General features: G+C 53.0%; 1 protein-coding gene across 1 annotated transcript in view; it reads right to left on the bottom strand.

Annotated features, from left to right (window-relative positions):
- The window catches only part of RGS22 (regulator of G protein signaling 22), a 30,246-nt gene extending 6,094 nt beyond the window's left edge, over positions 1–24,152 (bottom strand). The window contains exons 1-14 of the mRNA XM_078610359.1: positions 24,108–24,152; positions 22,311–22,464; positions 16,013–16,101; positions 15,099–15,298; positions 13,388–13,674; positions 12,431–12,548; positions 11,594–11,786; positions 10,940–11,142; positions 10,603–10,648; positions 10,275–10,417; positions 9,821–9,920; positions 2,451–2,608; positions 1,303–1,466; positions 767–941 (exon numbers count right to left, since the gene is read on the bottom strand). Coding sequence (XP_078466485.1) covers positions 767–941; positions 1,303–1,466; positions 2,451–2,608; positions 9,821–9,920; positions 10,275–10,417; positions 10,603–10,648; positions 10,940–11,142; positions 11,594–11,786; positions 12,431–12,548; positions 13,388–13,674; positions 15,099–15,298; positions 16,013–16,101; positions 22,311–22,464; positions 24,108–24,152 — 2,075 coding nt within the window. The remainder of the gene's footprint in view (positions 1–766; positions 942–1,302; positions 1,467–2,450; positions 2,609–9,820; positions 9,921–10,274; positions 10,418–10,602; positions 10,649–10,939; positions 11,143–11,593; positions 11,787–12,430; positions 12,549–13,387; positions 13,675–15,098; positions 15,299–16,012; positions 16,102–22,310; positions 22,465–24,107) is intronic.
- Positions 24,153–25,001: the final 849 nt, after the last annotated feature.

Below are 25,001 nucleotides of genomic sequence, written 5' to 3'. Positions count from 1 at the left end.
CTAAACACAAAAAGCATTTATGAATAAATTAGTTTTCAATTTAGATTTATAAGTGCATAGCTCCAGTCGCATCCTAATATCAGAAGGAAGAGCATTCCAGACGGCCGCAGAAGAGCATCTGAAAGCACATGATGCAGTGACCGTCTTTGATGGCTAGCCAAAAGCCGCCACTGCGAGGATGACCGGAGTTCACGTGATGGTTTATGCTCCTAACGAGATCAGTAAGATATTGTGATTTATTTGTGGCAAGCACATCCACACACACATTCACACAACTGCCATCACATCCTCCATCGCGTGGCTGTGTGGCGCCATCACCACCTGCAATGTGGCTCAAGCAGCCACTATGAAGATCAGCAAGAGGAGGGGTTTGGACCAAGGTCATAGCTTGGCTTATGGTTCGAGTTTGGATGAGGTCTAGGATCAGGGTTAGTGTTTGGGTCAGGGTCAAGGATGGGGTTAGAGTTATGTTCATGGATCGGGTTGTGGTCAAGGTCTATTATTAGGTCTAGGGTAGTTGAGATTTCGGGTCAAATGTAGTCAGAGATAGAGTCATATCGAGGGCTAGGGTCTGGTCTAAAGTTAAGTTAATTGTCAAAGACAGTAGTTTTTTTATGGTCAATTCTAGGGTTCAGGTCTAGGGTGAGGGTTCGGGTCATTGCTACGGTTTGGTAGAGGGTTAAGTCTCGAGTGAGCGTTGATGTCCGCTCGAGGCTGAGCGCCATCTCTCCGTGCACATGGAGGCGCCGCGTCACGTGGCACTCACTGGAGGAACGTGTGGATGTCCAGACGGTAGAACTCGACCCAGGCCTGGCTCAGGCTGCGCGTGGCCTCGTTCAGGGCCCCCTCAAACATGCCCAGGTCCACGGTCTCGTCGCCCCGCCCGGCCTGCAAGGCCCCCCGCAGTGCAGACACCAATGCCTGGTCCCACGGCTCACAGCCTAGGCCGCAGAGACACGGGAGGTCCACGCCGCATGCACTCTTAAGAGTCTTGACGCGAGCGCAAGTTACGTTAGCGGGCTCCTATTAAGATTAGAGACGTCCCATTTCCTGGGTTTTCTCGTGCCCCAGCCGGGTAACTCCCTCTGCATGGAGCAGGGGTGTGGTGACACGGGGACACGGTAACATGGGAACAGCGAGATGGAGAGACATGAGATTACGGGGGCATGGGGATAGGGAGACAGAGAGACATGGAGACGTGGCGACATTGGGGCATAGAGATAGGGGCACACATTGGGACGTGAGGAAACAGAGACGTGGAAACATGGGGAGACGTGGAAACGCACGTGGCGCGGGGCGCACCTGTGCTGCAGGGCGCGTTGGGAGCCAGGTAGGTGTTGTAGATGTCCCAGGCCGCCAGGGCGCTGGCCCTGGGCCGCTCCCAGGGCCCAGGGGCCGCCCCCTCGGCGAGCCGCGCCATCTCCAGCCACAGCAGCAGCCGGTGCAGCATGGATCGGTCCTCCCACCTGGGCACCCACGCCAACACGCCACAGCGGACAGGACGGCGTGCAGGTGAGTCTACCTGTGCACAATCCTTCCTCTCCACCAGTGTGTCTGTCTGTGACCTGTCCACGAATGAGGTCTACTGGACATCTGTGAAACTCCTGGACATCTGTGAAAAAGAGCTTTATAACTCATCGGATTCCTCCAGTATAAATACATATTTTAAGTTAACCTGTCCACTAGCATGTCAGCTGGAGGTGGAATCGTGGGTGAAGGTGTAAGTGGAGGGAGGGGTTAAACTCCCACTGAATATCTTCCGGGTCACCGGTGGACTGGAATATAGCACGTGACCAACAGGCGCAGCCATTGCGAGAAGTCAACTTAATTTGGAGTGCTCGGTGCTAGTCGCAGTGTCTGGGCCACTCCAGCCCATGATCCTTGGGGTGCAGTTGCGCTGCCTGCACACTCGATAGCTACCCCACTGGCTGCAGATGTAGGTACAGGTGGACGTGCTGATTAATAGTAATCAGCTCATCTCTCAAAGAGAGAAGACGACTCAGAGGCGCTCGGAGGAACCACAGACGAGTCACGTGGTGACTGCTTTGCCAACAAATTGGTGCCAATTTTTATTACCAAGCTCTGCAGTCCTCTATACATTAAGGTGTTTTATCGGCCGGAGCAACCGGACAAAACCCACGCATGCAAGGGGGAAACACTCTATCCCATACAGAGAGAAGAAGCTGAGTCCACATTTTTTGCTGAACAGCATTTCAACGACAGAGTGAGGATATGGCTCCTCCTCGATGCCCACGGGAAAGGAGTTTTGCAACATTTGCGCGGTGATCCACCAACCCTCGCCACCTTTAGCGCTAAATTACAGGCCACGTGCATCGTAGCCGCCAGTGCCCGGCTGAAACGAGTGGCCCATTAGGATGGCAGGAGCCACGGAGCTGTGTCCGTGGGCTGTGGCACAGGTGAGCCCGATCCCCCCGTGCTCCCTCCCTCACTCGGCCAGGTAGTACAGGAAGGGACCCCCCGCCTCGGGGTCCATGCGCAGCACGAGCAGGAAAGGCTCGGCGAGGTGGGGGGGGGCTGGCGCGGAGGGGGAGGCGGAGACGAAGCGAGCGGAGCCAACGCGGCCGTCCATGGCGCCCGGAGAGCTGCCCTGCACGCGGGGCGACTCATTAGTACACAGACTCACTAGTACACAGACTCACTAGTACACAGACTAACTGGTACACAGACTCATTAGTACTCAGACTCACTAGTACACAGACTCACTGGTACACAGACTCACTGGTACACAGACTCACTAGTACTCAGACTCACTGGTACACAGACTCACTAGTACACAGACTCACTGGTACTCAGACTCACTGGTACACAGACTCACTAGTACACAGACTCACTAGTACTCAGACTCACTGGTACACAGACTCACTAGTACACAGACTCACTAGTACTCAGACTCACTAGTACTCAGACTCACTGGTACACAGACTCACTAGTACACAGACTCACTGGTACTCAGACTCACTGGTACACAGACTCATTAGTACACAGACTCACTGGTACACAGACTCACTAGTACACAGACTCACTAGTACACAGACTCACTCACTGGTACACAGACTCATTAATACACAGACTCACTAATACACAGACTCACTGGTATACAGACTCACTGGTACACAGACTCACTAGTACACAGACTCACTGGTACACAGACTCACTCACTGGTACACAGACTCATTAGTACTCAGACTCACTGGTACACAGACTCACTACAGACTCACTGGTACACAGACTCACTGGTACTCAGACTCACTGGTACACAGACTCACTACAGACTCACTGGTACACAGACTCACTGGTACACAGACTCACTAGTACACAGACTCACTAGTACACAGACTCACTGGTACACAGACTCACTAGTACACAGTCTCACTGGTACACAGACTCACTAGTACACAGACTCACTGGTACTCAGACTCACTGGTACACAGACTCACTACAGACTCACTAGTACATAGACTCACTGGTACACAGACTCACTGGTACACAGACTCACTAGTACACAGACTCACTGGTACACAGACTCACTGGTACACAGACTCACTAGTACACAGACTCACTAGTACACAGACTCACTCACTGGTACACAGACTCACTGGTACACAGACTCACTGGTACACAGACTCACTGCAGACTCACTGCAGACTCACTGGTACACAGACTCACTACAGACTCACTAGTACACAGACTCACTGGTACTCAGACTCACTGGTACACAGACTCACTACAGACTCACTAGTACACAGACTCACTGGTACTCAGACTCACTACAGACTCACTAGTACACAGACTCACTGGTACTCAGACTCACTGGTACACAGACTCACTACAGACTCACTAGTACACAGACTCACTACAGACTCACTAGTACATAGACTCACTGGTACACAGACTCACTGGTACACAGACTCACTACAGACTCACTAGTACACAGACTCACTGGTACTCAGACTCACTAGTACACAGACTCACTACAGACTCACTAGTACACAGACTCACTGGTACACAGACTCACTGGTACACAGACTCACTACAGACTCACTAGTACATAGACTCACTGGTACCCAGACTCACTAGTATACATACTCACTGGTACTCAGACTCACTGGTACACAGACTCACTAGTACACAGACTCACTAGTACTCAGACTAACTGGTACACAGACTCACTAGTACACAGACTCACTGGTACACAGACTCACTAGTACTCAGACTCACTGGTACACAGACTCACTAGTACACAGACTCACTGGTACTCAGACTCACTGGTACACAGACTCACTAGTACACAGACTCACTAGTACTCAGACTCACTGGTACACAGACTCACTAGTACACAGACTCACTAGTACTCAGACTCACTAGTACTCAGACTCACTGGTACACAGACTCACTAGTACACAGACTCACTGGTACTCAGACTCACTGGTACACAGACTCATTAGTACACAGACTCACTGGTACACAGACTCACTAGTACACAGACTCACTAGTACACAGACTCACTCACTGGTACACAGACTCATTAATACACAGACTCACTAATACACAGACTCACTGGTATACAGACTCACTGGTACACAGACTCACTAGTACACAGACTCACTGGTACACAGACTCACTCACTGGTACACAGACTCATTAGTACTCAGACTCACTGGTACACAGACTCACTACAGACTCACTGGTACACAGACTCACTGGTACTCAGACTCACTGGTACACAGACTCACTACAGACTCACTGGTACACAGACTCACTGGTACACAGACTCACTAGTACACAGACTCACTAGTACACAGACTCACTGGTACACAGACTCACTAGTACACAGTCTCACTGGTACACAGACTCACTAGTACACAGACTCACTGGTACTCAGACTCACTGGTACACAGACTCACTACAGACTCACTAGTACATAGACTCACTGGTACACAGACTCACTGGTACACAGACTCACTGGTACACAGACTCACTGGTACACAGACTCACTAGTACACAGACTCACTAGTACACAGACTCACTCACTGGTACACAGACTCACTGGTACACAGACTCACTGGTACACAGACTCACTGCAGACTCACTGCAGACTCACTGGTACACAGACTCACTACAGACTCACTAGTACACAGACTCACTGGTACTCAGACTCACTGGTACACAGACTCACTACAGACTCACTAGTACACAGACTCACTGGTACTCAGACTCACTACAGACTCACTAGTACACAGACTCACTGGTACTCAGACTCACTGGTACACAGACTCACTACAGACTCACTAGTACACAGACTCACTACAGACTCACTAGTACATAGACTCACTGGTACACAGACTCACTGGTACACAGACTCACTACAGACTCACTAGTACACAGACTCACTGGTACTCAGACTCACTAGTACACAGACTCACTACAGACTCACTAGTACACAGACTCACTGGTACACAGACTCACTGGTACACAGACTCACTACAGACTCACTAGTACATAGACTCACTGGTACCCAGACTCACTAGTATACATACTCACTGGTACTCAGACTCACTGGTACACAGACTCACTACAGACTCACTGGTACACAGACTCACTGGTACACAGACTCACTAGTACACAGACTCACTACAGACTCACTAGTACATAGACTCACTAGTACATAGACTCACTGGTACACAGACTCACTAGTACACAGACTCACTGGTACACAGACTCACTCACTGGTACACAGACTCATTAGTACACAGACTCACTGGTACACAGACTCACTGGTACACAGACTCACTAGTACACAGACTCACTAGTACACAGACTCACTCACTGGTACACAGACTCACTAGTACACAGACTCACTCACTGGTACACAGACTCATTAGTACACAGACTCACTGGTACACAGACTCACTGGTACACAGACTCACTCACTGGTACACAGACTCATTAGTACACAGACTCACTGGTACACAGACTCACTAGTACACAGACTCACTGGTACACAGACTCACTCACTGGTACACAGACTCACTACAGACTCACTGGTACACAGACTCACTGGTACACAGACTCACTAGTACACAGACTAACTGGTACACATACTCACTGGTACACAGACTCACTGGTACTCAGACTCACTGGTACACAGACTCACTACAGACTCACTAGTACACAGACTCACTGGTACACAGACTCACTACAGACTCACTAGTACATAGACTCACTGGTACTCAGACTCACTGGTACACAGACTCACTACAGACTCACTAGTACACAGACTCACTGGTACACAGACTCACTGGTACACAGACTCACTAGTACACAGACTCACTGGTACACAGACTCACTCACTGGTACACAGACTCATTAGTACACAGACTCACTGGTACACAGACTCACTGGTACACAGACTCACTGGTACACAGACTCACTCACTGGTACACAGACTCACTACAGATTCACTGGTACACAGACTCACTGGTACACAGACTCACTAGTACACAGACTAACTGGTACACATACTCACTGGTACACAGACTCACTGGTACTCAGACTCACTGGTACACAGACTCACTACAGACTCACTAGTACACAGACTCACTGGTACATAGACTCACTGGTACACAGACTCACTACAGACTCACTAGTACATAGACTCACTGGTACTCAGATTCACTGGTACACAGACTCACTCACTGGTACACAGACTCACTGGTACACAGACTCACTACAGACTCACTGGTACACAGACTCACTGGTACACAGACTCACTGGTACTCAGACTCACTGGTACACAGACTCACTACAGACTCACTAGTACATAGACTCACTGGTACACAGACTCACTGGTACACAGACTCACTAGTACACAGACTCACTGGTACACAGACTCACTAGTACACAGACTCACTAGTACACAGACTCACTCACTGGTACACAGACTCACTGGTACACAGACTCACTGGTACACAGACTCACTACAGACTCACTAGTACACAGACTCACTACAGAATCACTAGTACATAGACTCACTGGTACACAGACTCACTGGTACACAGACTCACTACAGACTCACTAGTACACAGACTCACTGGTACTCAGACTCACTAGTACACAGACTCACTGGTACTCAGACTCACTGGTACACAGACTCACTACAGACTCACTAGTACACAGACTCACTGGTACTCAGACTCACTACAGACTCACTAGTACACAGACTCACTGGTACTCAGACTCAATGGTACACAGACTCACTACAGACTCACTAGTACACAGACTCACTACAGACTCACTAGTACATAGACTCACTGGTACACAGACTCACTGGTACACAGACTCACTACAGACTCACTAGTACACAGACTCACTGGTACTCAGACTCACTAGTACACAGACTCACTACAGACTCACTAGTACACAGACTCACTGGTACACAGACTCACTGGTACACAGACTCACTACAGACTCACTAGTACATAGACTCACTGGTACTCAGACTCACTAGTATACATACTCACTGGTACTCAGACTCACTGGTACACAGACTCACTACAGACTCACTGGTACACAGACTCACTGGTACTCAGACTCACTGGTACACAGACTCACTAGTACACAGACTCACTAGTACACAGACTCACTACAGACTCACTAGTACATAGACTCACTGGTACACAGACTCACTGGTACACAGACTCACTAGTACACAGACTCACTACAGACTCACTAGTACATAGACTCACTAGTACATAGACTCACTGGTACACAGACTCACTAGTACACAGACTCACTGGTACACAGACTCACTCACTGGTACACAGACTCATTAGTACACAGACTCACTGGTACACAGACTCACTGGTACACAGACTCACTAGTACACAGACTCACTAGTACACAGACTCACTCACTGGTACACAGACTCACTAGTACACAGACTCACTCACTGGTACACAGACTCACTGGTACACAGACTCACTGGTACACAGACTCACTCACTGGTGCACAGACTCATTAGTACACAGACTCACTGGTACACAGACTCACTAGTACACAGACTCACTGGTACACAGACTCACTCACTGGTACACAGACTCACTACAGACTCACTGGTACACAGACTCACTGGTACACAGACTCACTAGTACACAGACTAACTGGTACACATACTCACTGGTACACAGACTCACTGGTACTCAGACTCACTGGTACACAGACTCACTACAGACTCACTAGTACACAGACTCACTGGTACACAGACTCACTACAGACTCACTAGTACATAGACTCACTGGTACTCAGACTCACTGGTACACAGACTCACTACAGACTCACTAGTACACAGACTCACTACAGACTCACTGGTACACAGACTCACTGGTACACAGACTCACTGGTACACAGACTCACTAGTACACAGACTCACTGGTACACAGACTCACTCACTGGTACACAGACTCACTGGTACACAGACTCACTGGTACACAGACTCACTGGTACACAGACTCACTGGTACACAGACTCACTCACTGGTACACAGACTCACTACAGACTCACTGGTACACAGACTCACTGGTACACAGACTCACTGGTACACAGACTCACTAGTACACAGACTAACTGGTACACATACTCACTGGTACACAGACTCACTGGTACTCAGACTCACTGGTACACAGACTCACTACAGACTCACTAGTACACAGACTCACTGGTACATAGACTCACTGGTACACAGACTCACTACAGACTCACTAGTACATAGACTCACTGGTACTCAGATTCACTGGTACACAGACTCACTCACTGGTACACAGACTCACTGGTACACAGACTCACTACAGACTCACTGGTACACAGACTCACTGGTACACAGACTCACTACAGACTCACTGGTACACAGACTCACTGGTACACAGACTCACTACAGACTCACTGGTACACAGACTCACTGGTACACAGACTCACTGGTACACAGACTCACTACAGACTCACTGGTACACAGACTCACTGGTACACAGACTCACTACAGACTCACTGGTACACAGACTCACTGGTACACAGACTCACTACAGACTCACTGGTACACAGACTCACTGGTACACAGACTCACTACAGACTCACTGGTACACAGACTCACTGGTGCACAGACTCACTAGTACACAGACTCACTGGTACACAGACTCACTGGTACACAGACTCACTACAGACTCACTGGTACACAGACTCACTACAGACTCACTGGTACACAGACTCACCAGTACACAGACTCACTGGTACACAGACTCACTGGTACACAGACTCACTACAGACTCACTGGTACACAGACTCACTGGTACTCAGACTCACTAGTACACAGACTCACTGGTACACAGACTCACGAGTGCAAACACAAAGAAAAAGATTCCCCGTATAGCATTTACAGACTGTTGGGGCAAGTGCTGTTAGTGAGCACCTATAAAGGACGATACAGCACACGAGGGGGTGGGTGGCCAACACCACGCCCGGCCGCCTTTGTCTCCCCAGTGACGATGTTTACAAACTGCACCAGATACTCATTGAGGCTGAGTCGACCTAGGCAAGACCCAGGACCAGTTCAGCTAATCGTGAGCGGGAATCGAACTCGGGTCGCCAGGTTCGTAGCGCTAACCGCTACACCACATACACACGTTGACTCACTCGTGCACAGACACGTGAAGTCACGGACGTGCGTGATTGGCTCGCTCATGTACTCTGACCCCTGGACCCATAGTGGAGGGGGGTGGGAGTCCAGGGGGGACCCCGGGGGACCGCTTACATGGGGGATTCGTGGGGCGGGGTCGGGGTCAGGCAGGGGGATGTGGGGGACTTGAGGCCAGAGGTCACCGGGGCCGCAAGGTCGCGTGTCCGGCCTCAACCTGGAACGACACCGGGGTCGCATCTTTGTTCAGTGGGGACGCGAGAACATGGGCACACAGGGACACGGGGACACAGAGACATTGAGCACAGAGACGCAGGGGCAAATGTTGCATCGGTGAGACACTGTCAAATCAGAATTCCTGAGTGTTCCTTGGCTCATGAGGTCACGAGACACGGGAAAGAGGAGCGTGTAGACATGGAGCCCCCCCACCCTCCTCCAAGAGGTGAACACGGGGACATCGAGGTACAGATGGGGCCAAGGGGACACGTGGGTCAGGGGGAATTGTAAGCAACGTGGAGGGGGGGGGGGGGGTAGGAAGAGGGAATGAGGAGGAAGGGGCGTGGGCCCTGACCCCAGGAGTCGTCTCCGCTCGCGGTGCACGAGGAAGCGTGGCACCCAGTAGACACGCAGGCGGCGCAGCGCCGCGTACTGGGCCCCCGCCAGGAGGGGCAGCCCGGGCCAGGCGCCCCGGCCTCCACACGCCGCCAGCTGGGCCTGCGGGGACCCACGGCGGACGTCGGGGGGGGGGGGGGGGGGGGAGTCAGTGATGCGGTCCCGGCCCCTACCCCTTCCCTGACCGCGCACCCCCTTGATTTAGCAACTCCCCCTCGTCGTCCGTGCCACGGTGGGGTCTCAACGGTCCCCGTCGGAGGGCCCCGCCCCTCCCCGGGGTGGAGTACCTGCGCGTCCGGGGCGACGTGGAACTTGTGCGAGTCCTGCAGGTCCCTGCGTGGGACGAGGGGGGCGTGGGGGGGGGGGGAGATGGGGTAGGGTCAAGGGTCAGCCACTGTTTCTCCCATCCCAAGGAAAATCCTCACTCGACCCCCGATCATCAGCATCATCATTCACGACCTATCCGCTGCTGGCTAAAGGCCTCTCCAAGCCACCGCAAGCTGCCGCGGTCCGGCGAGCTCTCCCGCACCCGAGCTGATCTCATCCCATCCCCACCACCCTGTGGAAGAGTCCTAGAAAGCATCATCATCATCGTCGTCATCACCATCACGTGTGGAGTCTCACCTGTAGAGTTGGGCGTGCAGCTGCCGTGCTCTGCGGGCCCCCCACGGCCCTTCCCCGAGCCCCCCACTCCCCCCGTTGTCACCGTCGGCTTCGGGCTCCACGTCCAGGCACTGGTTGAGCTCCTCGCTCTGGAGCCAGAACTGCAGGAGGTGCCGCCCCGGCGTGGCCTCCAGGAAGCGCTGGAACTGATCCATGCCGCGCTTCTGCAGGGGATGGGAGCGCCGTGTGCCATTCCACGTTACTGTGGCAGGGCCCAGTCACGTGGGTGAGAAGCACACTCACTTCCTGCCATTAGGAGTATGAATGGATGTGTGGGTGAATTTATGAATGGGTGAAAGACTGAGGGACGTAACTGCTTAATAAATGGATTAATTAATTATTGAGTGGGTAAATTAATTAATTAATGAGTGGGTAAATTAATTAATTAATGAGTGGGTTAATTAATTAAAAACATTTGTGGGTGAGTGAAAAAGGTAATTGAATAACTTGATCAATGAATGCCTGAGTGAATGAATTTATGAATAGATGAATTGATGACCAAGTTAACAATTGGCTGTAAGGATGGACGAACGAGTAGATGAATGAAAAAGTGACTGAACGAACAAATGAATGAGTGCATTCATTTGTGACCTCACCATCGCCCCGTGACCTCACCGTGCCCAAGGTGCGCTCCTTGACCTCCTGCAAGGTGACGTCGTGCACGGAGGCCGCCCCCTCCCCCTGCCTCCACCCCTCCCCCTCGTCTTCGCCGCCCCCTTCGAAGAGCAGCACGGTGAGACACGGCCCCTCCGGGGGGGCCCCTCTCGTTGGGGGCCAGAGCCCCCCTCCCTCCCCGACGTAGCCGCGCCTGCGTGGAAGTGCACGGAGCACCCGCGTCAGGCTCTCTCCACTGCCGAGTGGAGCCACGTGTGGGGCTCACCTTCCCAGACAAGCTCACCTGCACCCTCACCTGCACCCTCACCTGCACCCACACCTTTACCTGTACCTTCACTTCCACCCTCACCTGCACTCTCACCTGCACTCTCACTTGCACCCTCACCTGCACCTTCACCTGCACCCTCACCTTCACCCTCACCTGCACCCTCACCTGCACCCTCACCTGCACTCTCACCTGCACCCTCACTTGCACCCTCACCTCACCCTCACCTGCACCTTCACCTCACCCTCACCTCACCCTCACTTGCACCCTCACCTGCACTCTCACCTGCACCCTCACTTCACCCTCACTTGCACCCTCACCTGCACTCTCACCTGCACCCTCACCTGCACCCTCACCTGCACCTTGACTTGCACCCTCACCTGCACCCTTAAATCACCTTTACCTGAAACTTCACCTGCACCCTCACCTGTATCTTTACCTGCACGCTCATCTGCCCCTTCACCTGCATCATCACCTGCACCCTCACCTGGACCCTCACCTGTAGAGTTACTGCGCTGTGCCAGTCGTCGTTACCTGTGTGAGCCCCCCCCCCCCCCCTCTATGTTGCTCACGTGGAGTCGGGGGCCGGAGTCTCCTCCCGCGGGGCGAGCAGCTGATCCCTCCACTCGGCCAGGTGAGCGGCCGTGACCCCATCGTCCCCCCAGCCCAGGTGCGAGCTCCCCCCGCGCCCTACAGGGAGAACAGGGGCAGTGCGGTGAGAGGGGGCTGTGCGCGCCTCACCTCACCATCGCTCACCATCACTTCGCCACCACTCACCTCACCATCACTCACCATCACCTCGCCACCACTCACCTTACCATCACTCACCATCCCCTCGCCACCACTCACCTCACCATCACTCACCATCCCCTCGCCACCACTCACCTCACCATCACTCACCATCCCCTCGCCACCACTCACCTTACCATCGCTCACCATCCCCTCGCCATCCCTCACCTCACCTTCACCTGCCACGCGCTACCTCACCATGCCTCGCTCACCATCACCTCACCATCACTCACCATTACCTCACCATCACCATGCCTCGCTCACCATCACCTCACCATCACTCACCATTATCTCACCATCACTCGCCACGCACCACCTCACCTCACCATCGCTCACCATCACCTCACCATCACTCACCATTATCTCACCATCACCACGCCTCGCTCACCATCACCTCACCATCACTCACCATTATCTCACCATCGCTCATCTCGCCATCACTTGCCACGCACCACCTCACCGTGCCTCACTCACCACCTCACCATCACTCGCCACACACCACCTCACCTCACCATCGTTCACCATCCCCTCGCCACCACTCACCATCAATCACCATCCCCTCACCACCACTCACCTCACCATCAATCACCATTACCTCGCCACCACCTCACCTCACCATCACTCACCATTACCTCACCATCGTTCACCATCCCCTCGCCACCACTCACCTCACCACCACTCACCACACCACCTCACCGCACCTCGCTCACCCCCCCCTTCTCCCCCCCCGCCCCTAATACCAAAGTTGTCGGGAAGGCTGCACGCTCGGCTGGGGAGCCGCGGCCCCCTCCCCGTCCCCCTCCCTCCGCGCCCCGACGGGGACGACGCCGGGGGGGACGAGGGGCGTGAGGGCGACGAGGAGGAGGCGCGGGGCCCCGGGCCCAGCGAGGGGGGGCGGGAGCCCAGGCTGGAGGCCCCCTCCGACTGGCGGCTGAAGCCGCGCACCCCCCCGCGCCCCCCCTCGCGACGCTCATCCACGCGCCTCAACAGCAGAGTGCCCAGGCGGAACTCGAGCCACAGCCGTGACCTGGGGGGGGGGGGGGGGGTGGAGGAGGGGGGGGGGGCATTTCAACAGGGGGTTGAATCTAAGAACCTAAATCTAGAATCCGAGTTGTGAGTGGGGAGGAGGGGGGAGGGGGGGGGGAGGCGCGTCACACAAGGGGGGCGTTTGGGGATAATTCGAACCACAGGGAAAGGGGGGGAGGGGGGGGGGCATTTTGGTCTAGGCCTCGGGAGGGGGGGGGTGCAGAGGGGGCCTCTGGAGTGAGAGTGAGAGGGGGGGCTGTCATTTGGCGACCTCTCATTCACGGTGGAATCCATGTTCCAAACAGGCGCCATGTAGCGGCACCCTCCTGTGGAGGAGTCTTGAGACTCAGGGAGACTTCTCGAGGGCAAGCGAAGGGTGTTAGGGACCACTCGCGGAGCTGTCACGCCGCGCGAAGCGATGGGTGCCTCATTCACACACCTCCTCACACCTCATTCACACATTCCTGACACCTCATTCACACATCTCCAACGCTTCGGAGCCGTGCGGGGCAGAGGATAAACAACGACGGTGATGCGCCAGGAAAAATAAAGTAATTATTCATTTTAGTGTCACCGTTCGTGCAAATTGCATCTCACAATCGCTGAGGCACCACAGACCAAACCGGAAGGTTGCCAGGTGGTAAGCCGGTGCCAACAATTGCTCTGCAGTTCTCTATATATTAAGGTGTTTTCAGTCAATTCGTGAATATCTATGCATGGAGAAAGCCCACGCACGCGAGGGGGCAACACTCTATCCCATCATACCGAAGGGACAGCTGCTATCAGTCCACACTTGGCTGTACTGCACCCTGCCGGCATGTATGTGATCCACCATCCCTCGCTGCCTCCAGAGTGCTGGACTGCAGGTCACGTGCCCAGTCACCACCGCCGGTGCCGCACGCGCCGTTGGGATTGCCGAGTGGCGGCGCGAGGCGCGAGGATGGAGGGAGACGAGGAGCTAGGCTGGACACCGCGTGGACGCTCCGCGCGCTACGGCCTGTCAGAGATCGACGTGCACGGGGCTGCGACGTCAATCCACTGCCGGATGACGGCCTGCCCACCCATGCCTGTGTGGTTCGTGGAGGTTATTTGACCATACTTCCCCACCTTGCGGAGTACGGTACGGACGATGCCGTTTGCTGTGCCGCCCTCTCTTGACGACGTGGCCACGCGGCAGCCTATAGCACCTGTTGAGCATGATGGTCGCTCAGTAAAGCTGACGACGGGGACAGCAGTCGCCAGGAGGTCCCCGACGCTCAAGAGGAGAACCCTCAGCTGGGCGCTGAAGCGTTGGAGAGGAGGAGGGGAGGGGGGGGCATGCCGGGGGCATTCAAGCGAGCGACGCGGAGCGTGCAGATCCCGCTGCCGCGTACAGAGCGACGCTGTGACCCCGTGACCCCGTGACCCCGCGGTGTGGCCGCTGACCGCAGGAAGAGCGGGAGCCGCTGGGACTGGAGCCAGGCGAGAATGCGGCCCCTCTGTGCCTCGGTGGCGCCGTACGGGGGGGTCGGGGCCGGGCCCCCTTCGTCCGCTGCCCCCTCCTGCTCCTCCTCCCCATCCTCCTCCTCCCCCGCCTCCTCCAGGGAGCCCGTGAGGCGGTCATACCTGAGTCGCAGCGGGAAGGCCTGCGGACGTGAGGGCGGGCAAGCACGTCACCGCACAGATCCTCATGGGCAGGACATTCCACATTCCAGTGACGGGGGCCAGGACGGTGGGATCGCTACCCAGGGTGCTGCCGGTGCTACTGAGCCAGGGCCCGTGGGCCGCAATGGGAAGACAAAGCTGACATATGGCACAGCGGCGAGCCGGCGCTTTTACCCAGGAAATTGTCGGACTTGGGCCACCAGTCGTGACGACTCGGAGTGGCTCGGTTGGCTTCACTCCGCAGGGCAGGGGCAGCGTAGAGCTGTAGAATAATGTGCCGCGTGGCTCTCAGCAGGGGTGGGGAACCTTTTTACTGCCTTGGGCCATTTGGATATTTATAACATCATTCGCGGGCCACACAAAATTATCAACTTAAAAATTAGCCCGTTATATTTTGTCAAACATTTAATGAACTCACCCCTAATGCGATGGCTGGAACTGCTTCTCTTTGGGCGAGGCGTGCGATGTTAGCTGGTGTTGATGTTATTGCTACTCGCAACTGCTTTTCCAGGTTTGCTCCTAGATTTATTGAATTTCGAGTCCCGCCTGCGGTTGCCTTGGCAGGGCCACACCAAATGATTTCGCGGGCCTCACACGACCCTACAGGCGGTGGAGCCCTGGGCCCAAAGAGCTGCGTCGGCACGGTTGAGGTTGAACCCCCCCTCCCCCCCCCCGTGGGTGGCGAGAATACTCACGGGCAGGGCCAGGTAGTGGTTGAAGTAGTCGAGGAAGAGGTCGTCAAAGGTCAAGAGCTCCTCCAGGGCCTCGGTCCCTGCGTCAGCCTCTGGGACACGGGGCCGCGGGCAAATGAGACACGCAAACATGGGGACACGGGGAGAGAAGACACGGTGACGTACACACACACACACACGCCGTGTACACACACACGCCGTGTACACACACACACACACCGTGTACATACACACACACACACCGTGTACACACACACACGCCGTGTACACACACACCGTGTACCTACACACACACACACACGCCGTGTACCTACACACACACGCCGTGTACCCACACACGCCGCGGTGTTGGCTCAAGCGGAACGCACCCATGTCGCAATAATTCAGCCACCCCCCAATCGGCCTTCGTTCAATTGCGGGGGGGGGTTCAGATTTTTGGGAGCTTCTACAAACACAGCCCGAGCCCCCCCTACCTCTCGAGACCCCCCCCCCCTCTTCATCCCCCCCCCCAACCCGTGCCCCCCCCCCCTCCTCGGTGCTGAATTCCTGAGGCCAGAGTCAATATTGACCGCGCCCTGCGCTGCCAAGGACGCGGCTGCGTGCAGAGCACGTGCGCGCCAGCCCCCTTCCTCCTCGACGCTGCACGTTACCACGCACACGGATACACACGCAGAGGCAAACACCCCCCCCCCCCTGTATCGTCTTAGCAGACTGTTGGGGCAAGTGCTTTAAGCGAGTATGAAGGCCCGCACGGCACATGATGGCGCGTAGTGGGTGGCCAGCACTACGCCCAGCGGCCTTTGTCTCCCCAATGATGCTGATTTTTAAACATCGCAGAATCGACCCAGGGGAGGGCCAGGACCGGTTCACGTGTTCACCCCTGTTATTGGTTGTGAGCGGGAATCGAACTTGGGTCACCGGGTGTGAAGCGCACTGTGCTAACCACTGCGCCACTGCTCCCCACAACAGATACACACACAGAGATACACACACAGATACATTTTTACGTACATAAAAACATACATATAGATACACATACATATAGATACACATACATATAGATACACATACATATAGATACACATACATATAGATACACATACATATAGATACATATACATATAGCTACACATACATAAGTGGCGGTGTCGTCACCATAGCGCTTGTGCCATTCTAGGTGCCATTTGAGGCCACGCACATGTAACACACATGGATTGAATGACTGATAAGACTCACAGATGTACTCCCCACTGTTCCAACTCTCTGCACTTTAGCCAACCCGTCGCTCTGCTCATTGTTGCGATCGTCACTCCTCTGCCCTCCGTTGTTGCTGGAAGGGGACTGCCTCCAACTCCCTAGCAGCATCCTTCACGAGCCTACTCCACAGAGGCCGATATTGACACTGCTGGTACCAGTCAAGGGCAAGTCCAATACGCGCTACATCATTCTATACCGCATCGGTCCATCTCTTCTCAAGCCCCTTGCCCACCCGTTTGGCCTCCTCTGTCCGACCGAACAGAAGCTGCTTGGGCATGCGGTGGCTGGGCATGCGGTGGCTGGGCATGCGGTGGCTGGGCATGCGGTGGCTGGGCATGCGGTGGCTGGGCATGCGGTGGCTGGGCATGCGGTGGCTGGGCATGCGGTGGCTGGGCATGCGGTGGCTGGGCATGCGGTGGCTGGGCATGCGGTGGCTGGGCATGCGGTGGCTGGGCATGCGGTGGCTGGGCATGCGGTGGCTGGGCATGCGGGCTATATGGCCCAGCCAACGCAGCCTTGCCTACTGGAGAAGCTCACCGATGGGAATATGTCCAGATCCGTCAAGGATCTGTGAACTCACGCAACACAGTCTGGGTAAGTCCAGGACGGATTGTAGGCAGGATCGCCTGAATGTTTCAAACCGGCGCAGATGTCCCTTTAGAGGGTTCCACGTGACGCAAACATGGAGAATGGAGAGCATAACTGTGGCCGAGAAGACTCGCAGCTTTGTATGGAGCGACGTGCGAAAGATGTTGAACGTACATACATACATGCCAGGTAGCTTCCACACAGAGTTTTTTATGATAAAAAGACATTGCCGCTCGATTGATTCATGTACATGTGGAATTATAACAACCGCCATTCGCCACTCAGTGGCGATGACGTCACCACGGCGCTTGTGCCATGCTATGTGCACTTCGAGGCCAACTTGCTGTGTTTTTAACTAATGTGCCCTCACAGATACACATATCAACATAAATACACACAAACAGATACACATATCAACATAAATACACACAAACAGATACACATATCAACATAAATACACACAAACAGATACACATATCAACATAGATACACACAAACAGATACACATATCAACATAAATACACACAAACAGATACACATATCAACATAGATACACACAAACAGATACACATATCAACATAAATACACACAAACAGATACACATATCAACATAAATACACACAAACAGATACACATATCAACATAAATACACACAAACAGATACACATCAACATAGATACACACAAACAGATACACATATCAACATAAATACACACAAACAGATACACATATCAACATAAATACACACAAACAGATACACATATCAACATAGATACACACAAACAGATACACATATCAACATAAATACACACAAACAGATACACATATCAACATAAATACACACAAACAGATACACATATCAACATAAATACACACAAACAGATACACATATCAACATAGATACACACAAACAGATACACATATCAACATAAATACACACAAACAGATACACATATCAACATAAATACACACAAACAGATACACATATCAACATAAATACACACAAACAGATACACATATCAACATAGATACACACAAACAGATACACATATCAACATAAATACACACAAACAGATACACATATCAACATAAATACACACAAACAGATACACATATCAACATAAATACACACAAACAGATACACATATCAACATAGATACACACAAACAGATACACATATCAACATAAATACACACAAACAGATACACATATCAACATAAATACACACAAACAGATACACATATCAACATAAATACACACAAACAGATACACATATCAACATAGATACACACAAACAGATACACATATCAACATAAATACACACAAACAGATACACATATCAACATAGATACACACAAACAGATACACATATCAACATAAATACACACAAACAAATACACATATCAACACAGACACACACAAACAGATACACATATCAACATAAATACACACAAACAGATACACATATCAACATAAATACACACAAACTGATACACATATCAACATGAATACACACAAACAGATACACATATCAACATAGATACACACAAACAGATACACATATTAACATAAATACACACAAACAGATACACATATCAACACAGACACACACAAACAGATACACATATCAACATAAATACACACAAACAGATACACATATCAACACAGACACACACAAACAGATACACATATCAACATAGATACACACAAACAGATACACATATCAACATAAATACACACAAACAGATACACATATCAACACAGACACAGACACGCAGATACATATATCAACACAGACACACACACACAGATACACATATCAACACAGACACACACACGCAGATACACATATCAACACAGACACACACACGCAGATACACATATCAACACAGACACACACACACAGATACACATATCAACACAGACACACACACAGATACACATATCAACACAGACACACACACACAGATACACATATCAACACAGACACACACACACAGATACACATATCAACACAGACACACACACGCAGATACACATATCAACACAGACACACACACGCAGATACACATATCAACACAGACACACACACAGATACACATATCAACACAGACACACACACGCAGATACACATATCAACACAGACACACACACACAGATACACATATCAACACAGACACACACACGCGTACATTTCACACACGACCGAGACAGACGTACGCAGCGCACACAGGAATCACAACTACGCCTCAATGACCATTAACGCGCGTCTCCTGCACTCTCTAAATAACCTCTAACACCTCCAATTCACGCCAATAACAACAACCCTAGCGCCTCTTAAACCGTGGAGTGCACCGAGTTAGCTGGCCCTCGCCCCACGCCGCACCCCCCACCCACTCCTACACCCCCCCCCCCCAGACAATCCCTTGGGCTCGACACAGCGCTGAGCCCCAGGGCCTTAGTGGCAGGTCCCAGTTCACAGATCCAGAGTCTACCCTCGCAAGAATCCAGCCAATGTTATCTGTTTCCCAAATTCATGAACATAGATTCCAGATATCAGATCCCAGCTTTAAGAATTGCAGGTCCTGTACGTCAGATCTCGCATCCCAGATCTCAGAAGATCGATCTCGGATTCTATATTTAAGTTCTTAGATCCAACCCCCTGTTGAAATGTCCTAGATTCTAGGTTGTACACAATTTGACATCTCAGACCCCAAATCTCCGATCCTAAGAGTCTGCATTGACGCCAGAGCCTTGGTCCGCTCTCCCATGAGCGACCACGCAGACCTTGCACACACAACTAGACGTTTCGGGGAAGCATCCTCACGCAGCAATATCGAAGTGACTCGTCTCGGGGTCACTAAACCCCCGAGGCGCAGGGACCCCTGCTCCCCGGCCCCCCGTGTTGGACCCCGGGGTCCGCGGGTCCCCCGCTCGTAACGCAGGGGGAGGGCCGTTGGTCGAGCGAGGGCAGATGTGGCTCAGCAAGGCCTGTCCGGGCACGTTCCCTCTACAAACACGGCGCCGAGTGCCGTGTACTCGGCGCACACAGAGTACACACGCTGGGCGGAGGACAAAGAACGCTCAGTGCTAAGTGACAGAAAGACAGCCAGAGGCACGGAGACACGCGGACACAGAGACGCGGAGACGCATAGACATACACGCAGGGGGATGGAGATAGAGACACGGCAGGAGATAGACACACCACGAGAAGCGAAGTGAGACGAAGAGAGTGAAATGGAGATAAAGACGGAGAGACGTTAGGGGGGAGAGTCGCATGGGGAGAGAGACACTTCGGAAGAGAGAACGCGTGCGTAAAATCGGCACCACCTTGCGTGTTCACGCGGCGTGTACACGAGGAGAGCGCACACGCGCGGCGTGTACACACAACGCTCAACGCGGCACGGCGCGCAGCCGCAGCCTGGCGTGAGCGTGAGGGTTATGAACATCAGAGCGCGCGCTGTGGAGAGAGATGCGCGCAACCTCCACCGCTCTGCCACCGCACCAAGCATGAACAGCACCCGCCCGCTACTGTTGCGAAGAGAGACGGTTGTTCCGAACAGCACCCGCCGTTCGGAAGAGGCAAAGTTGTTCCGAACAGCACCCGCCGTTCCCAAGAAACAAAGTTGTTCCGAACAGCACCCGCCGTTCGGAAGAGACAAAGTTGTTCCGAACAGCACCAACCGTTCCCAAGAGACAAAGTTGTTCCGAACAGCACCCGCCGTTCCCAAGAGACAAAGTTGTTCCGAACAGCACCCGCCGTTCCCAAGAGACAAAGTTGTTCCGAACAGCACCCGCCGTTCCCAAGAGACAAAGTTGTTCCGAACAGCACCAACCGTTCCCAAGAGACAAAGTTGGTCCGAACAGCACCCGCTGTTCCCAAGAGACAAAGTTGTTCCGAACAGCACCTGCCGTTCCCAGGAGACAAAGTTGTTCCGAACAGCACCAACCGTTCCCAAGAGACAAAGTTGTTCCGAACAGCCTCTTTGTTGGGTTCCCTGTGCCTCCTGATGAGTGTGGTGCTCGCGTGTAAAGCGTCGACGGGGGTCGCGGTAGCACGAAGGACACGGGGCCCACTCTCTCAGCCAGACACCGCACGATGACGTCACACGTGATGGTGATTGTGGTGTTGACGATGAGGGTGAAGGACGATGATAGGGGTGGTGGTGATCGTAGCCTTGATGAGGATGGAGGCCGATGATAGTGGTGGTGATGGTGATTGCAGTGTTGATGATGAGGATGGGGAATACAAGGGGTGGCAATGACAATGAGTGATGATAATAACGACTCTGATCATGATCACCATGATGACGGTGGTGATGTTAATGAAGATAGTGGTAGCCGCAACGTGAATGGTGGATGATGATAGATGTGAGATATAATAATAATACTGGTGGTGATGTCCATGGTGTTGATGATGATGGTGACCGCTGAAGACTCGTACCGCACCACTCACCACCCATGTCGTCGGCGCGCCGGGCTGAGCGGACTGCACCTCTGTCTGAGCCGGGCCCTTCACGCCCCGTGAGCCCCTCCCCCCCGTACCCCCAGGGCCCCGGACCCCGTCCCGCGGGGCACGTCTCTGCGCCCCCCCGCACCGGCGGAACTCGCTTACGCAAGAAGTTTACACTCATAGAGCACAAACACACACTTGAGCTCATAGAACACTCACACCTGGGTTCATAGAACACACACACTCACACACCTGGTCTTATAGAGGACACACACACCTGGTCTTATAGAGGACACACACACCTGGGTTCATAGAGCACACACACCTGGTCTTATAGAGGACACTCACACACCTGGTCTTATAGAGGACACACACACACCTGGGTCTTATAGAGCACACACACACACCTGGGTTCATAGAACACACACACACACCTGGTCTTATAGAGCACACACACACACCTGGTCTTATAGAGGACCAACACACCTGGGTTCATAGAGCACACACATACCTGGACTCATAGAACACACACCTGGGTTCATAGATATCACCCACACACACCTGGGTTCATAGAGAGCACACACTCACACCTGGAAACACTCTATCCCCGTACTGCCGTCTCCTGGCGAGCCACTGTATGACACCTCGAAGCCCTCGGGAAGGGAGTTTCACAACCTTTGTGCAATCCACGTCTCGCCTCCACAGTGATACATTACAGGAAGCAACGCCCGTAGCCACCACCCCCGTCCACACACCCGTACCTGTCAACCCATGGGCTTACCCCGTATTCGTGTAAAGAGAAATTTAGTTTTCAGGTCCATACAGCGTACAGCCTTTTCAATACGGGCAAAACTAAATGTTATCTATTTGTTTGTGTTTATTCCGTGTGATGGAACTCTGTAGGGTGGACGTTGGGATTTATAAGGGTACGCAGACCTGGAATAAAAAGCTTTTCTTATTATTTCCGTTTGCTTACTGATGAAAACGTCACGCAGTCGCAAATTTATTTTTTGAAAGGGTCCTGCTAAGTTGTTTTGTTTCTAAAAGAAAGCATGCATTGCCAATTAAGTAACTTGCGGTGTCGTTTGGAAAAAGTTGGACCGTGACGCCGGCACACGATGGCCCACTCTCGTTCGGATGATGCTGCTGGATCTATAGTAATGTAGTGCTGTAAATAACAGATTAATAAACTCATTTAAGGCACACACTGGTTTATTGTCTTTCGTTCGACACAGTCCCTACACACACGGAGGGATATACGGTTCCCTCACCCGTAGCCTAAGGACCTACACACGGGTGTGGCTGCTCGCCTAGGGAAGTACAGCCTCCTAACTGGCGGGGACTATTCCCAGTCTACCCGCTACCCTAGCGTCCTTCGGCTGAGACCTAGGGGAGGCTAGCTTGACCCACCATTGGCTCGGTGGGTCCCCTGACCACTGGTCGCGTAGAGCCTCAGCTCTTACAAAAGCTGCAAGGCTCGGAGCCAGGGTCCTGCCTGCCAGGACCCTAGTCTCCCCTTGACCGCTGGAACACTGAGCCTCAGCTCTTAGAAGGACTGGAAGGCTTGGTCCAGGGTCCAGCTTCTTCAGCCCGGGCTTCTGTCGTCGTGTGAGGAGAACTCCCGCGCGCTCCCCGCGCTCGCCCTTTTATACCCGTGTGTAACGGTCCTTATCCAATCACACGCTCCCTCGTGGGACCCTCTGATTGGTTCTTTACAATCCGTCGTTTCGATCCTCTTTTACCCCATCTGACCCCTGGCCGTTGGTCTGGCGGGAATCTGTGTTTACGATCCGCCCTCACCTCTCCCTGACCCCGGCCGTTGGTCCCAGAGCGGTAACTCTGCATTGCCCCTCGGATACACAGTGGACCCGCAGGTTACCGAATAGAGTGTCCAGCACCTCTACAGTAACATCCGCATGGCCGGCCCGTGACTTCACTGCACATGGCCCTCGACTGCATTGCTCAAGGTCCAGTGCTTCAACTTGACATGTATAGCGTGCATTATTACAACGTGTGATCTCACATCCGGGATATTGGGCGAGGTAAGCGTTGCAATATGTTGTCTACCGTTTGCGATGTTTGTCTATCATGGGACTGTTATACACCATTCATTACTTAAAGGTCATCAATGTAGTCTGCTGCTTATGATAATCTATTGGCTACGTACGGTGCGAACGAAGTTCAACCTACATACTTACATCACCGCGAAGCAGGTGGATGTTTATTGGTATGTAATGCGGGCGTAAGCGACCTTCCGGAGGTGACGTCACGGGGGGTGGAGTCATGTGACGTGGGGGTAAGGTTCGGGGCTTTAAGCGGGTAAACCGGAAGGGGAAGGTAGTCGGGGTGTGAGCGGAAAAGAGTGAGGCCACGCGGGCAAGTGTGGAGAGGGGGGGCGCCGACGGCGATCGGGAGCCAACCCCGAAGATAAGAGGAAGCTGCGGAGTGGTGTGCAGCTGGGGAGGAGACAGCCAGGAGGGCTGCGTGTTAGAGGCAGCGGTGTGGCTGCCAGGAGGAGCTGCGGAGAGAGAGAGAGAGGGGGCTGCTTGTTAGAGGCAGCGGTGTGGCTGCCAGGAGGAGCTGCGGAGAGAGAGAGAGAGAGAGCAAGAAGCTGTGAGAGCTGCGGAGGGAGAAGAGCAGCAGAGAGTACAGCCAAGGGGGGCTGTGTGAGAGAAACAGCAGCGGAGCTGCTGT

This window comes from Lampetra planeri, chromosome 33 (genome assembly GCF_965212315.1).
Source record: "Lampetra planeri chromosome 33, kcLamPlan1.2.h2, whole genome shotgun sequence".
Classification (NCBI taxonomy): Eukaryota; Metazoa; Chordata; class Hyperoartia; order Petromyzontiformes; family Petromyzontidae; genus Lampetra; species Lampetra planeri.
The sequence above is the reverse complement of the archived record's forward strand: the minus strand, read 5'-3'. Positions and strand labels throughout refer to the sequence as shown.